General features: G+C 44.1%; 1 protein-coding gene across 1 annotated transcript; it reads right to left on the bottom strand.

Annotated features, from left to right (window-relative positions):
• Nucleotides 1–2,398, bottom strand: HILPDA (hypoxia inducible lipid droplet associated). The gene is given in 3 exon segments (XM_066366157.1): nt 1–701; nt 704–919; nt 2,228–2,398. Coding segments are annotated over 2 exon segments (189 nt in total). The 5' UTR covers nt 852–919; nt 2,228–2,398; the 3' UTR covers nt 1–660.
• Between the last annotated feature and the right edge of the window lie 15,228 nt (nt 2,399–17,626).

Genomic DNA, 17,626 nt, shown 5'->3' with positions numbered 1-17,626 from the left:
TGAAAATGTATATTCAACTTTATTTCATTAGAAAAATTCACTTAAGCCACATAGTGGCTAAAATGCCCATGTCCTGAGCAGGGTTTGTCATCCCACTGTCCCCCTTCAGACCAATACACACTATGCTGGAGGAAGGACTTAAAAATGTAAAACAATGAGAACTGGATACGTAACACTCCATCTTCCCCCTCCCTGCAGCCAGCTCACACACCTCTTTAATGTTACCCATCCCATACAGAAGCACTCACATGAAAGAGAAATTGAATACCAAAGAAACTGACTATAAGCCATCCATGTCCAAAGGAATTCTTGGCAGATGTTAAGGAAGGAGGCCTGAAAACACCATCATCTCCCAACAGCTTAAGTTGTAGCACAAGCCCTCATCTGAGAGATATCAGAGCCATGTTGCCAAGGACAACAAGGCACACAGCAGATTCTGCAGAGATGAGTGGAATCACAGCCATAGGCAACCCCCTGTCAACTATTAAACAGGTTCTTTTTCCAGGGCAGGAAGCATCCAGACCGAGGGGCCCTTCAAGGGCTTAGTAACAGTTAGTTCTCTAACACTGATGCTGAGCCTGCCTGCCCACGAACTGGGACATATGGTTGGACAGGTTTAGGCCAGTGTTCCAAGTTTATAGCCGGTGGAGAGAGGTCTTATCACACCCCTCTGGATGGATGTTCTGGAAGGCTCTTGGGGCTTCCGCGCTGGCTAGCTGACCTCTGGTGATCCAGGAGCTTCTGGGGGATGGGTTCTCCAGCAAGCCTTCCACTGTCTCCATCAGTCTAACAAAGATGGAAAGTAGGGTCAGCACCCCACCTAAGAGATAGAAGTTTAATATATGTTTCATAGCTGAAAGGTTCCCACTCCTTTGTAGAGCAGTAGAGCTGCCTTCTGCTTCCACAAGGCCTCTGGATCCTGAAGAAAGAGAGGCAAGGTTAGTCTAGAACAGGGGTCTCAAACTCAACTCAGCATGTGGGCCGCAGAGCAAGATCACAGCCAGTCAGCGGGCCACACTAGGTCTACAAAAGGCAACTGTTACGCAACACTTTTCTCACTGCAGTTGAAAACAAAAAAAAAATCAGTACAACAAGCACAATCGTACATGTAGTTTACTCAGTGTCACAAAATAACCAGAAACTGTAGTTCGCATCACAACTGCTGTTAACTAAGCTAATATCTAGCTAGGATGCTAGAGAAATGAAAAATACAAGTAGGCCCCTAGGCTTACTTAATTTTATCCAAAATATTTTGAACTTCGTGGATTAGTCTGCGGGCCGCACAAAATTGTTCGGCGGGCCGCATGCGGCCCGCGGGCTGCGAGTTTGAGACCCCTGGTCTAGAACCTTCTGAAATATGCATGCACCTGGCCCTGGCCCTTATATCCTCCCATGGAGCTACCCGCGAGGCCCAGCCAGCCAGGGATATACCGACGCATGGCTGTTTTCCCACAGTAGAAGCTCAAGTATATTAACACTGTCAATTGCATGGCTGAGAAGCCAGTCTTGCTTCTTTTCTTGAGCATTCCTTAAAACTTTTACATCTTTTTAAAATAAAACCTGTACTTCTCCTGCCAGGTGCAACGCAAAGTCCCTATGCCACTGTCCAGGGACCAGAAACCTTCCTTAGGTAAAGCCCGAGTCCCTTTTGGGGGGAGCAGGACTATAAGAACATGCCCTTGAGAAGGCAACTTGCCTGGGAAGTCTCCCTCACATCTCATTCGCATTCGAGTTAATCATAAACTTTTTGAAGGTCAAAATTATTCTAATAAGAGTGTCAAATCTATCAAGTTCACATAGTAACAAATATACCCTGATGACCCACAATGTGTTAAGCACCATGGAGGTTACCAGGGCCACAGGGGGCCCTAGAGACATGAACCCCGCCTTCTTTAACAGTCTGAGGCGACAGGCAAGAACACAGGCAGTTACACACAGACACGCCAAGTGTCCTGACAGGAAGGAGATGCTAGCAGAGCTTTGGGAGGGCACAGCATGGACGACTAACCCAGCACTGGAGAACATGGAGTGGGCCACATGGATTCTAGTTAGGGCCACACCTGGAGAAAGCAGGGCCGGATGGCTAAGTGGGGACCCAGATGAGGGCGGAGGGAGGAGGGAAGCTCCAGAAAGCTCGGCCACAGTCCGGGACCCGGACCCGGATCCGGCACGCAGGCTGGAAGATGGGGGGTGGGGGGAAGCCGGGGAAGCCCAGAGTGCCGCTCACCTCCAGGAAGAAGGGCTGGAGTGGCTCGCTCGCTGTAACAGCAGGTCGTGCAGAAGCTGTAAGGAAAGTCGGCCAACCAGACCGCGACGTCGCAACCCAGACTAAGCCTAAAAGACGAGCGAAGTCAGCAGCAAGTGGCAGAAAAAGGCCACCCGCACCGCCCACTTATAGTCGCGCTCCAGCCCTGGAGCCCGCGCACGCGTCCTCGGGCCTGCACGTCCGCACGCACGCACTCTGCGGCGTGTACGCGGCCCCGCCCCCGGCGAAGGCGGAAGGGGTCTGGGGTTGGACCTGGGCGCTTGGTCAGAGCTGTTTTGGAAAACACACAGCCGTGCGTCTCTGAGTCAGTGAGGTCGGCAGTGACTAGGCGCGTTTTGTTAACTTCGGCTGCTTTTGCTGCTGCGGAAAACTTTGGAAGGAATCAGAAAGTTCATTCCCCTCGCCCCAAATACGAAATCGGTGAAGACACCTGACCTGCCCCAATCCAAGGGCCCTCACATGGGACGGGCTGACGTACGTACGGGCAGCGGAGGATGGGTTCTTCATCGTAGATTTCAACAGCGCAGATTGACAGAGGGCATCAGATCCCCCTCCCCGAAACCCCCCCCCCCCATTTTCTCCATTCCAGGGACTGAAGATCTGGATTTCTAGGAGTTTCATTTCCTAGAGATAACGAGATTCCGGATGCCACCTTCCACCCTTCATTCAAAATCCTTAGGATTAATTTCATAAATTCTGGTTGCTGTGAGAGTGTCTCACGTTGTTTAAGGAAATGTGAAATTCTCATCCGGCCGTGGTGTTCGCGCCTAACTGCATATGAACGTCACTTTGCACTCATTGGGCCCGTGTCCTCATCTAAAATGTGGCCATAGGAGATTTTTAAGGACGCCTTTAGATTGAACCAAAGAGCTAGAACCTCCCAGTCTAGCCTTAAACCCAGATTTGGGAGCTGGAACGCCTTACTGAGCATTCCCCTCCCAACTCCCGCCCTAAATTTTAGACGCTCTGCCGTGAGAGTACCTAATGGCTGGCGGCTCTCAAAACTTAGAGTCCTGGGAGACGCTAGGAGTGGGGAGGCCCCTGGGAAAGAATCTTTAAGCCACCGTGGAAGAGAAGGCTGACGGCGGTTTCACTGCCTGCCTCCTGGGAGCAGGCGGGGCAGCCGTAGCGTCAAAGCTCTGGCTAGGTGACTCTTGGCAGGTGCCCTGAGCTCTAGGACAGCAATTCGCGTGTCCGGATGTCGGGTTGGATGGGATATCCCTAGGCTCTGTGGGCCTCTGTTGAAATGGAGTTGAACTAGCAGGAAGGGAGGAGCCAAATTGCAAAGGCGACCTTTCCCCTACAATCGGGCTCTCTCTGTCATCTGTCAGAGGGGGTGGGGAGGCCGGGAAAGGAGAATGTTTGGGTTGGAAACGTGTCGACAGGCAGGCACGCACCTTGAAAATAATTTTTCTACTCAGCCCGCAGGAATTTTTGGTTCTTCATTACACTAGAATTTCGTCTGTTTTTGTGCTCGATTCAGCGACTTTTTTTTTTCACATTGTTATTAGGAGAGGCTCAAGCTCTGAAATCACGTCCAGGTTTCTCAAATGCCACCACTTGCTAGCTGGGGACCTTGAGCAAATCCTTTCACCCTTTTTAAAATTGAATTTATTGGGGTGACACTGGCTTACAAAATTATACAGTATTCAGGTGCACAGTTCTACAACACACCACCTGTACATTGTATTGTGTGTTCATGACCCCAATCCTTTAACTGTTCTGTACTTCGGTTTCCTCAGTTGTTATATGGGATAATAACAGTCCTTACCTGGAAATTAAATGTATTAATTCACATAAATAACTGAGAACATCCTCTCTGTGCCTCCCCTCCGTGAGCCTCCCTTCCCTGTGCCTCCCCTCTCTGTGCCTCCCCTCCCTGAGCCTCCCCTCCCTGGGCCTCCCCTCTCTGGGCCTCCCCTCCCTGTGCCTACCCTCCCTGAGCCTCCCCTCTCTGGGCCTCCCCTCCCTGTGCCTCCCCTCTCTGTGCCTCCCCGCCCTGAGCCTTCCCTCTCTGCACCTCCCCTCCCTGGGCTTCCCCTCCCTGAGCCTCCATTCTCTGGGCCTCTGTTGGGCAGATAAAATGTATTATGCTCACTTTGTTAAAAATGGCCGCTGCCCACGTGAGGCCCTCGCCCAGGTGATATTAATGTGTGTTGAGAATCCTTGTAGCCTGGGGCTTGGTTTTGGGATTAAGCCTTTCCCACCCTTTTTGATGTGGGGTGGTACAATCCAATCATGCCTCGGAGAAGTGACTTTGTATTAGAGATTTCCCTGTTTCGTATATTGGATTAGAGGTTTGGATTTCTACACTATAAAATGGGGACAAAACGGGAGCTTGAGCTCTCGGTTCCTGAGAAAGCATTAGAAGAGGGTGCAGAGCAGAGAGCAGAAAGAGGCCATGTGGCCAGGAGAAGCAGCCAAGATGGCGGAGTGCTGAGTGAGATGCCAGTTTGTGTAGAGTTTGTATCTGGGATAAGGAAGGAGATGGGGAACTGAGGAGAATAAGGCTGGTGAGCTAGAAACCTTTGATTCTAGGAAACTCGGATAAATCAGTAGCTTTGTGAGCACTGAATGTGATTGGATTTTGGAGCCCAGTGTGTAGTTTTTTACTTGCCCGCCGGGTGCAAGCTAGGATTAAAGATGAAGGCCCACCAGTTCTTGGCTCCGTTGTTTCTTTACTGACTGTCCGAATCCAGTGCGAACCTGCATGGGCTGGGCTGCTCTGAGGGTGGCCCTGGCCTTGGCCTCTGGCTTTACAGCCTCCCCTCCCTGGGCCTCCCCTCTCTATGCCTCTTCTCCCTGAGCCTCCCCTCTCTGGACCTACCCTCCCTGGGTCTCTCCTCTCTGGGCCTACCCTCTCTGGGACTCCCCTCCCGGGGCCTCCCAAAAAATAAATAAATAAAAAATAAATAAATAAAAAGAACTGAGAACAGCCTGACCAGGCAGTGGCACAGTGGATAGAGCGTCAGACTGGGATGCAGGAGACCCAGGTTCGAGACCCCGAGGTCACCAGCTTGAGCACGGGCTCATCTGGTTTGAGCAAAAAGCTCACCAGCTTGGACCCAAGGTCGCTGGCTTGAGGAAGGGGTTACTTGGTCTACTGAAGGTCCGCGATCAAGGCAGGTATGAGAGGGCAATCAATGAACAATTAAGGTGTCGCAATGCGCAATGAAAAACTAATGATTGATGCTTCTCATCTCTCCGTTCCTGTCTGTCTGTCCCTATCTATCCCTCTCTCTGACTCTCTCTCTCTGTCTCTGTAAAAATAAATAAATAAATAAATAAATAAATAAAAATAAAAAAAGAACTGAGAACAGAGCCTGACACATAGGAAACATTCCATAAATGTTACTATCTGTATCATCAACCACAAAACTTCCAATGAGTGATTTTGCTCTTTGTAGCCTGTGTTCAGTGAGTGACTACAGGAATTCACAATAACCTTTTGGGCTCTGCTCATTGTGAGCTCTAAATTTTTATTTTCACACAGCTCAAAGGAAGAGATGGGTGCCTCTCCAACAATTCCCTGTTCCCCACATTCACTGTCATTGTTAAAGGTCATGCCAGACGGAGATAACCAGGGTTTGGGTGATTATAGCCCTGTGCTTTCCCATCTATTAACTACAAATATTATTGACTGTTATCTCTGAGTACATTAGGAGGCTTCCTTACAGCACATTCTTGTTCTGCCTCTCCCTTGGCCAAGTTAATTAATCCCTTGAGGCCTAAATTTCCCATCCCCCCTCCATGTTTCTTCCTTTCTCCTTAACTCCAAGGGCAATTCTTTTGCTTCTGTAACTTGTTTCATAACTCCATTTCTTCTATCTCTGTGACTTTCTAAATAAATCTTCTATATTTTGAAAGAAAATAAAAGTACAGACTGACCTGTGGTGGTGCAGTGGATGGAGCGTCAACCTGGAACACTGAGGTCACTGGTTCAGGACCCTGGGCTTGCCTGGTCAAGGCATATATGGGAGTTGATGCTTCCTGCTCCTCCCTCCCCCTTCTCTCTCTCCCTCCCCCTTCTCTCTCTCTCTCTCTCTCTCTCTCTCTCTCTCTCTCTCTCTCCTCTCTAAAAATTAATAAAAGAAAAATTAAAAAAAAAAGTACAAAGGCAGATTCTTATCCTAAAGAACCTTATTACCTGGTTGGGTAAATAAGACCTATAAAAGAGAACTAGCAACCCAAGACACTGTAGGAAAATGGTTAGAAATTAGTCAGTGTTGATGCCCTGGCCGGTTTGCTCAGTAGGTTGGAATGTCATAACCATATGCCAAGGTTGAGGGTTTGGTCCCTGTTGGGCAGATAAAATATATTATGCTCACTTTGTTAAAGATGGCGCTGCCCACATGGAAGCCCATCGCCCAGGTGATATTAATGTGTGTTGGGGACAGGCTGTGGGCAGGCAGGATCCTTGTAACCCAGGGCTTGGTTTTAGGAGTAAGCCTTTCCCACCTTTTTTTTTTTTTTTACAGAGACAGAGAGAGAGTCAGAGAGAGGGATAGAGAGGGATAGACAGGGACAGCGAGAGATGAGACGCATCAATCATTAGTTTTTTGTTGCGACACCTTAGTTGTTCATTGATTGCTTTCTCATATGTGCCTTGACCGTGGGCCTTCAGCAGACTGAGTAACCCCTTGCTCGAGCCAGTGACCTTAGGTCCAAGCTCATGAGCTTTTGCTCAAACCAGATGAGCCCATGCTCAAGCTGGTGACGTCGGGGTCTCGAACCTGGGTCTTCTTCATCCCAGTCCAAAGCTGTATTCACTGCACCACCACCTGGTCAGGATTTCCCACCCTTTTTGATGTGGGGTGATGCAATTCCATCATGCCTCAGATAAGTGACTTTGTATTAGAAACTTTCCTATTTTGTATTTTGAATTAAAGGTTTTCTGCACTATAAAGTGGGGCAGACCGGGAGCTTGCTCTCTCGGTTCCTGAGATTAGCATTAGAGAACAGAGCAGAGAAAGAACATGTGGCGGAGAGCAGGAGAAGCAGCCAAGATGGTGGAGTGCTGAGTGAGAAGCCAGTTTGTGCAGAGTTTGTGCAGGGAGAAGGAAGGAGATGGGGAACAGAGGTGAATAAGTCTGGTGAGCCAGAAACCTTTGATTCTAGGAAACTCGGATAAGTCAGTAGCTTTGTGAGCACTGAATGAGTGGGTTTTGGAGCCCAGTGTGTGTTTTTACTTGCCAGCCAAGTGCAAACTAGGATTAAAGCTAATGGCCCACCAGTACTTGGCTCTGTTGTTTCATTGCCATCTGTCTGAATTCAATGGGAACCTGCATGGGCCGGGCTGCTGTGGTAGTGGCCACGCCTACTGGCCATACAGTCGCCCTCAGGGCACACACAAGAATCAACCAATGAAGTGGGACAACAAATCAATGTATCTCTCTCTCCCCCTTTCTCTTTCTAAAATCAATAGTAAATAAGTAAATCTTGGGATTCTCATCTCTTTAAAAATAAGAAATTAGGCCTGACCAGGCGGTGGCACAGTAGATAGAGCATTGAACTAGGATGCAGAGGACCCAGGTTTGAGACCCAGACGTCGCCAGCTCGAGTGCGGGCTCATCTGGCTTGAGCAAAAAAAGCTCACCAGCTTGGACCCAAGGTCGCTGGCTTGAGCAAGGGGTTACTCGGTCTGCTGAAGGCCCACAGTCAAGGCACATGTGAGAAAGCAATCAATGAACAACTGAGGTGTCGCAACGAAAAACTGGTGATTGATGCTTCTCATCTCTCTCCGTTCCTGTCTGTCTGTCCCTGTCTAGCCCTCTCTCTGACTCTCGCTCTGTCTCTGTAAAAAAAAAAGAAAAGAAAAGAAAAAAGAAAAAAAAGAAAGAAAGAAATTAGAAAAAATTTCAAACTCAGCCTAGAGTTTGAATCCTGCTCTGCAATTTGTTAACAAGTGTCCTTGGGATCTGCTTGCCTTGTTTTTTCTTCTTTTAATTTATAAAATTGGAATAATAATAATTCTTACCTATGAAGATTATTATGAAGATTAAATTAAATAATGGATGTGAAGTACTTAGTATAGTTTAAGGGCGAAATAAAAAAGGTGTTATAATCTTATTTGCTCCTAAGGTAGACGGCGTACTGCAGGGAGTCCAGAAACTATGAAGAGTGAGGACTGGGTGGGAGAAAAATATAGAATAAGAACCTAACTAGGCTGGCAGTGCTCGGGGACCTGGACCTTTAACAGTCGCGGTAAATGAATGGAAGAGTGGGTGGAAAGAAGCATGCACCAAGAAACTGACACGTGCCAAGCATTTTGCTAAATGCATCACATATATTATTTAACTTAATTCTCATAATAACCCTATGAGGAAGGTAGTATTACCTCCCTCCCTTATTTGTTAAGCACACTTTCCCATCAAAGGAAAAAGAGACTTTCCTTCATCTAGTCTTGGACCCATGTTTCATATCTCAAATCAAACAAGTTTCCTCTGGGAATGCTTTGCTGACTCTCGGACCACTGCCACAGCCTCCTGTAACATGATATACGTTTTCCTCCCCATTTTTACTTTACCCTTAGTGGCATCAATGTCTGCTTCTTCTCAAAAGTCCCAAAATGTCGATGACAGGAGTGTCTGGTCTGGTTTAATTTCATTTCATCTAGCACCCCATAGTAGGCTTTCAATAAATAATTGTTGGATTGAAGAAATAAATGGAAAATATGATTACCTTACCCAACATCTTCAATAGAATACCCACTGTTGCACAAAGAAAAGGTAGATAGGGCACTAAGACAAAGCCTCTTCAGGTTCTATTTTCTTCAGGGGAACTGCCCACCACGCAGAGCTCTTTATGAGCCATGCCCCTGTTCCCAAGACCCTCAAAAGAAGTGATTCCATTGTCAGCCCACACAGGAATTACTAAGATTACAATATCTTCACAATTTGATGTTAGGGTCCAAGGTCCATTTAAAGAACTATGGAAATCAATTTGACAATATCTATAAAAATAAAAGGATGCACATGCCCTTGATCTTAACATCCCACTTCTGGGAAATGATCGATCATGGCAGACAGACTCCTGTAGGCAGAATATGGAGTATGTGGAGGCAATCGTCACAGCACTATTTAATAGAAAAAGTTTAGAAGCAAACAGAAGAGCTTATCATCAGGGGACTGGTTAAGTAAATTACCAATACCAGGATTGTGCATTCATCACATGCACATAGTAACAGTGGGTTGCCGGGGTCCAGCCCTGGGGGCAATCCAGGGGTCCCACAGGGAGAGATGGCATCAGCGCGAATTGATTGAGAGAGCCGAATTCTTTTTTCTCTTTAGCATTTACTGCCAGGCATCTCTGCCAAATGCTGGTCTAGCTTTATTTTTATACACACACACTAAGTTACAATCACATGGTATTCAGAATACATTGATTAATCATTGTTTTTGTTTCACTATGGTTACATATTTCTAGGCAACAGTTAATTCATTTCTATAAGCTATAAATCAGGTGGTAAGTCATTCAAAGTACAGTTATACAATAACTTGAACAGCAATAACAATATTGGTACAAACTTCTAAAAGGTCAGTACTGATTAATAACTCTACCTTACCTAAGGTCCTATTGTCTAGTCAAATTTTATTTATCTACTATATTCATACACTAGTTAAGTTCTAACTTTATTTTTCTCAGAGTGTTCCATCACCTGCAGGTCAAGTATGCGAGAAGAAAGGAAAGTTTCTCTACTCTACCACATGAAAAGGCTAGGGAGGGAAAATAATGAATTAAATGAAGGCTGAAAGGTGCTTCTGTGTATAGTTACTGTTTCCTACCTATTCATAAGTCACAATCTATTTTTTCTAACATGATTAATAAGAATGAATTCTCCTACAAACTTAACCCTTTTTGAGGGATATCATAGCCAACCTCTTATGTCTAGGAGCCCAGGCAAAGGGGCTTATAGGCTTTTCTGTGGAACTCACACCCTCTGTCTCATTTCCAAAGAAATTACTATGAATCTACAGGGAAAGCACGGTGCTATTATCCCTGTGCCATCAATGATAGCACACACCAGAAAAGGGGGGATAAAAGGCCAAATTAATTCAAAAGGTCAAAGGGGGAAGTATCGTTGTGCCTTTTCTCTGCTGTGACTTTGTCAACCAGCAACCATTGACCTTCACTGCTGTGACTTTGTCAACCAGCAGCCATTGGTCTTCTCTGCTGTGACTTTGTCAACCAGCAGCCGTTGATCTTCTTCTGCTGTGACCTTGTCAGCCAGCAGTTGCGGATCTTCTTCTGCTGTGACCTTGTCAGCCAGCAGGTGTGGATCTTCTTCTTCTGTGACCTTGTCAGCCAGCAGTTGCGGATCTTCTTCTGCTGTGACCTTGTCAGCCAGCAGTTGTGGATCTTCTTCTGCTGTGACCTTGTCAGCCAGCAGTTGTGGATCTTCTGCTGTGACCTTGTCAGCCAGCAGTTGTGGATCTTCTTCTGCTGTGACCTTGTCAGCCAGCAGTTGTTCATCGGCTTCCGACAGTGGGTTACTATAAAGCCAGCAAAAGTATGAGCAGTTTAAAAAAAAAAGAAAGAAACAGTTTTTTTTTTTTAAGATTTTATTTATTCATTTTAGAGAAGGGGGAGGGGGGAGAGAGAGAAGGTGGAGGAGCAGGAAGCATCAACTCCCATATGTGCCTTGACTGGGCAAGCCCAGGGTTTCGAACCGGCGGCGACCGCAGCATTCCAGGTCGACGCTTTCTCCACTGCGCCACCACAGGTCAGGCCAAGAAACAGTTTGCACACATTAACACGCAATCTATAATATGTTGTTAAGTGAAAAAAGCAAGTATATAATGTGTGCATAGTATGCTATAGTTTGTGTTTAAAAAAACTCACAAGATTGCCTGACCAGGCAGTGGCGCAGTGGATAGAGCATCGGACTGGGATGCGGAGGACCCAGGTTCGAGACCCCGAGGTTGCCAGCTTGAGTGCGGGCTCATCTGGTTTGAGCAAAGCTCACCAGCTTGGACCCAAGGTCGCTGGCTCGAGCAAGGGGTTACTCAGTCTGCTGTAGCCCCACGGTCAAGGCATATATGAGAAAGCAATCAATGAACAACTAAGGTGTCGCACTGAAAAACTGATGATTGATGCTTCTTATCTCTCTTCGTTCCTGTCTGTCTGTCCCTATCTATTCCTCTCTCTGACTCTCTCTTTGTTTTGGTAAAAAAAACCCAAAAAACAAAAAAAACACAACTCACAAGATAGGACATACAAAATGAGATATCACTTCCAATGCACTAGGGTTGATTTAAAAAAAAAAAAGATTTTATTTATTGATTTTACAGAGATTGGAGAGAGGAGCAGTGAGTGAGAAGTATAGTTGCTTCACTTTTAGTTGTTCATTGCTTGCTTGTTGCCTTACTCTGGAAAACCCAGGGCTCCAATCCAGCAACCTCTGTGTTCCAGGTCGATGCTTTATCCACTGTGCCACCACAGGTCAGGCACTATTTTTTAAGAAAATAAACATTGTTGAAGATGTGGAGAACATTAAACCCTTATACATTGTTGTTGGGAATGTAAAATGGTGCAGCTGCTATGCAAATCAGTTTGACAGCTCCTCAAAAGTTAAAGATAGAGTTACCATATAACCTGGCATTTCCACTCCTAAGTGTGTGTGTGTGTGTGTGTGTGTGTGTGTATATATATCCAAGAGAACTGAAAACATGTTCACACAAAAACTTGTACACAGATATTCATAGCAGCTTTATTCAAAAATGACCCCCAAAAGTAGAAACAGCTCAATTGTACATTAACTGATGATAGATAAACAGATGTGGTACAACAAAATGTTATTTAGCCATTAAAAAAAAGCCTGACTGAACCATTACCAGCTAGAAGCAGCGGTCATTGGGACTTGGACATGAGCTGCAAAGTATAGAATGGTGACAGCAATTCCAGTGCCATGCGGACTTTTTCTGGATGTGGACTTTTCCTGGACTCCTGCTCCCTGTGACAGCTCCTAACAGACTGAACTGTGGTTGGGTTGCATTTTTCAGGGATTTGGCATGGTGATGGGGCCAACTTGGACTTGGTGAACATGTTAAGGACACTACTCTTTTATGGATTCTTGCTATATAGGCCAAGAGTTTGTTTAAAGGCTTTTAATCACTGTAAAAAAAATAGAAGACTGGATAAAGAAGATGGGGCACATATACACCATGGTATACTATTCAGCTAGAAGAAATGATGACATCGGATCACTTACAGCAGAATGGTGGAATCTTGATAACATTATGCGGAGTGAAATAAGTGAATCAGAAAAAAAAACAAGAACTGCAGGATTCCATACATTGGTGGGACATAAAAGCGAGACTAAGAGACATGGACAGGAGTGTGGTGGTTACGGGGGGTGGGGGGAGGAAAGGAGGGAGAGGGGGAGGGGGAGGGGGAGGGGTACAAAGAAAACTGGATAGAGGGTGACAGAGGATGATCTCTCTTTGGGTGATGGGTATGCAACAGAACTAAATGACAACCTGGAAATGTTTTCTTTGAATATATGTACCCTGATTTATTGATGTCACCCCATTAAAATAAAAATTTATTTATAAAAAAAAAAAAAGCCTGACGAGGTGGTGGCGCACTGGATAGAACATTGCACTGGGATGCAGAGGACCCAGGTTTGAAACCCCGAGGTTGCCGGCTTGAGCTTGGGGTCTCTGGCTTCAGCGTAGGATCATAGACATAACTCCTTAGTTGCTGGCTTGAGCCCAAAGGTCACTGGTTTGAAGCCCAAGGTCGCTGGCTTGAGCAAGGGTTCACTTGGTCTGCTGTAGCCCCCCCGGTCAAGGAATATATAAGAGAGCAATCAAGTACAACTAAGGTGCCACAGCAAAGAATTGGTGCTCCTCATCTCTCTCCCTTCCTGTCTGTCTGTCCCTCTCTCTGTCTCTCTCTCTCACACACCACACACACACACACACACACACACACACACACAACACACACACACACAGAAATACTGATACATGCTTCAATACAGATGAACCTTGAAAATAATAAGTGAAAGATGTAAGACAAAAAGGGATACATATTGTGTGGTTCCATTTATATGAAAAGTCCTGAATAGGCAAGTCTATAGAGACAGAAAGTAGGTTAGTAGCTGCCAGGGGCTGGAGGGAGTGGGGAATGAATGGGACGTGACAGCTAATGGGTACAAGGTTTCTTTTTGAGATGATGAAAATGGTCTAAAATTAGACACTGGTGATGGTTACACAACTCTAAATATACTCCAAACCACTGAATTGTACGCTTTAAAAGGGTGGATGCTGGTATGTCAATTATACCTGAATAAAGTCGCTATTCTTTTAAAAGAAGGGCAAATTAAAGACATCTTCAGATGACAAAAACAAGGAGTTAACCACTACAGACCCTTGCTAAGGAAAGTGTTAGAACATGTGCTTAAGAAGAAAAAAAACTGAACCTAGAAGGAAATAGAGAGATGCAAGAAGACATAGTGAGAAAACATTTAGAAAACATACAGTTAACCTAAACAAATTATGACTACTTAAAACTATTTTTAATGATATTGACTACTTTGGGAAAGTAAAAATAACAGCATGAACTAAAAGAGTTGGTAAACATTTAAATTAAGATGAAAGTGGTAAGCAGAGAAAGTTGAACAAGACTTCTTATTTGGGAGGAAGGTAGATATTGATTCATTGTAGATATTTTAAGCCTTTTTTTTGTTTTTGTTTTTTGTTTTTTTTTTGTGTGTGTGTGGTTTTTTTTTTGGTGACCTCTCTGAGGCACAAATATTTTAAGCCTTTATTAAAAAGTTTAGGGTAGCTCTTCTTCTCCCTTCCCTTCCTAAATTTTTCAGTCTTCAAGCTCTTGGGTAGGACAAAGCAGTGTCTGCAGTGAAAGAGTGGATCAGTGTCCCAAAAAGGAATGTCTCTTTCATTCTCTGCTGTATCCTCAGTCTGGACCATTTTCAACAAACATTTGTTGAATGAATGGATGCATGAATGAATGGCTTGCTCTTTTACTCCCTTCTAGACCTTGATCGAATGTTATTTTTCAGGGAGGCTTTCCTAATTATTATCCCCTCCATCTTTGTTATTCTGCTTCATTTTTAGTTTGTAGTATTCAATAAAAGCAAACCTATTTTATATTTATATATTAATCATCCATCTTGCTGCACTAAAAGTAGCTCCTTGAGGACTTTGACGATTTTGTCCAATAACTATATACCTCAACTCAGCACTGTGTTTGGCATATAGTGGGCACTCAACAAACATTTATTGAATGAATGACTACTAGATTTTTTAAAATCTGAGATATTTTATATATATCTTTATTATATGCGGCTTAAGTGTCTGTTTGTCGCCAATAGCTTATTGGTTGCTTGTGTAACTGTACTAGCCAATGGGGTGAAGTTGCCACGGCATTCAAACAGTCCCACCTTCTGGCATGCCACCTCACAAATTGAGGTTAAAGATTGGAGCAATTATTATGCTGTTAAGAAATCTTAACACCAGACGGGGTCTTTGCAATGGTACAAGACTAGAGGTTCTCCAATTGAAAAATAATGTCATAATAGCGAAGTCTTTGACTGGCTCCTCTAAAGGTGAAATACATGTCATTCCAAGAATTGATTTGCTCCATCTCAAACAGGGTTGCCGTTTCAATTGAGACATAGACAATTTCCTGTAAAACTTGCCTTTGCTATGACCATCAATAAGTCTCAGGGCCAAATGCTTAAGCATGTTGACATTTTTTTACCTGAGCCTGCATTTGGACACGGTCAACTTTATGTTGCCTGTTCAAGAGTTCGTGAAAGAATGGACATAAAATTAAAAATAATTGATGGTCCTCTGCAAGGCAAGCTTAAAAATGATGGAAAGATCTACACAAGAAATGTTGTGTACAAAGAGATCTTTGACATGTGAATTAACATTTTATTATTTAAATCACCTTTATTTATTGAGCTAGCGGTGGCTCTTAAGAAATGTACCGCCAGTGGTTTCCTTCATTGCACTCTACTTTAAGCAATTAAGCAAGTAGAAGGGGGAAACCCCGTGGGGCAGGAAGCAAAGGGGCGTCCTCGCCGTCTGCCCTAGGTAATTCAGTTTGAATTAGCAGACACCTTTGCACAAATCATTTTAATTACAATTTATAATATCTAGAACAGCGGTTATTTCGTATGACCGCCAGGCTTTCTAGTGTATATATATATAAAAGCAGCTGCTCACCTGACCTGTGGTGGCACAGTGGATAAAGTGTTGACCTGGAATGCTGAGGTCGCCGGTTTGAAACCCTGGGCTTGCCTGGTCAAAGCACATATGGCAGTTGATGTTTCCTGCTCCTCACCCCCTACTCTCTCTCTCTCTCTTTCTCTTTCTCTCCCTCCCTCTTCTCTCTAAAATAAATAAATAAAATCTTAAAAAAAAAACAAAACAGCTGCTCAGTGATTGAGTCTATTTTACTTGTATTTGTTTTTGCAACATGGTTTTTAACAATTTAACAATGGTTATCTTGTTTAAATGGTTATATGATTAAAAGCTTCCTTTTGCACTCCCCAAAATTTTCTTCCATGTACATCTGTTATTTTACAGTCAAAACATGCACATCTGTTATTTTTACAGTCAAAGAAAAAGAAATAGAAATGTACTAAAATTTTGTAAATTAATTGCTTGTGTAACATTGTAACAACAGATACACATCTGTTACTTTTACAGTAAAAGAAATGAAAATGTACTAAAGTCTTGTAAATTAATTGCTTGCGCAATATTGTAACAACAGATAGGCAATGAAGGGGAAGCAACCAAGTGTATGTAGATGGGGAAATTGGGTCAAGAGCAGCAGCTGCTGTGGGAGATGGGAGGTGGGAGTGGAAAGGAAGGCATGGCGGTATGCAGTGCCTGAGAAGGTGCCCACGGCAGGCAGCGCATGCCCTAGAAGGCGGGTAGAGGGCAGCCAAGGCAAATAGCCTTCTTCACCCCTACCTGGGCCAGGGGCCTTAATTCTGAGTCTGCTTCTGGTACTAACTAACCACTGACCTCCAGGCGTCAGTTTCCTTATCTGTGAAATACAGGGTGGAGGGAAATGGACTCTCTCTAAGGGTTCCTTCCTCAGAGGTGTGTGTTTCCAGAACCTGCTCTAAGAAGCTGTAGCTAGTGTGGCAGGTGGGTGTGTATGGGTGTGAGTCCAGATGGCACCACTGACCTCTGTCCCCAAGCTCCATTTGGGAAATGCTGGGTAAACAATGCAAAGCAGAAAAAACAGTATTCAAAACGATATGGGCCAAATAAGTTAACCATGATAAATAAATTATTTTATTATATATAGTACATTACATATAGTATAATGTAAATATAAATAAAGAGTTAAATATATATAAAGAGTTAAATATATATAAAGAGTTACACATTTAAATATATATAAAGAGTTACACTCTTAAATAGTAACAATATTAACATTACTGTTCACTAGCCAGAACCCCTTTATTCATTAGTCACAACAGGCACCAGTTCCTGGGACCTCTAGACTTTTTGATGACTTTCAAAAGTATTTGAGATACAGAAAGCAAAATTTATTGTCTTCAAAAAAAATTTTAAAGGCAAAATTAAAATTAATAAACATATGAAACACTCTACAAAATATGACATTGTATCAACTAGGCAATTCAACTCAACTTGTTAATATTTAATATGGGGTGTGGGAATGCTATAACTTGATGGGGGCATCCCTGAGTAGGCACCTCGAGGGCCTGTGGAAGTTCTAAAGATGGGTTGTGGATTATGGATTAGTTTTATAATATCTGATAGTTTCAGATCTCCTATTAGGAGCATGTGTTGTGAAAAACACAGAAAAAATCAATGAATTTTCTAAAAAAACATGTTGATAAAAAGGTTTAGGAATGACCTGTGGTGGCGCAGTGAATAATGCGTTGACCTAGAACACTGAGGTAGCTGGTTCAAATCCCTGGGCTTGCCCAGTCAAGGCACATATGGGAGTTGATGCTTCCTTTCCCCCCACTCTCTCCCTTTCTAAAAATATAAAGAAAAAATTTTTTTTAAGGTTTAGGAAGGATTCAGGTGGGAGAAGCCCATTTCCTTACCTCGATAAGGGCTGGGGACTTTCTAGCCCTCTGTCTTCTGTAGGTAATAAGAATCAAAAGGGAAATTCACTCAAAACATGTATTTAAGAGAGTTTTCTCTTTCTATGTTATCAACAAAGTCAGGTTCACCCAACAGTTTAGGATAAACCTGTGTGTTGACACTTTGCTCCCCTTCCTTCATGGAACCATGAACTATTCAATGCTGAGACCTAGAGGAAGCCATTAGGTGCTCTCGTCCTGAAGACAGTGAGCCCCTGAGCATGGGGAGGGGCAGGCCCACTGACCCACCAACCCTG

This window comes from Saccopteryx leptura, chromosome 2 (genome assembly GCF_036850995.1).
Source record: "Saccopteryx leptura isolate mSacLep1 chromosome 2, mSacLep1_pri_phased_curated, whole genome shotgun sequence".
NCBI lineage: Eukaryota > Metazoa > Chordata > Mammalia > Chiroptera > Emballonuridae > Saccopteryx > Saccopteryx leptura.
Note: the sequence above shows the minus strand (reverse complement) of the source record. Positions and strands in the feature narration are given on the sequence as shown.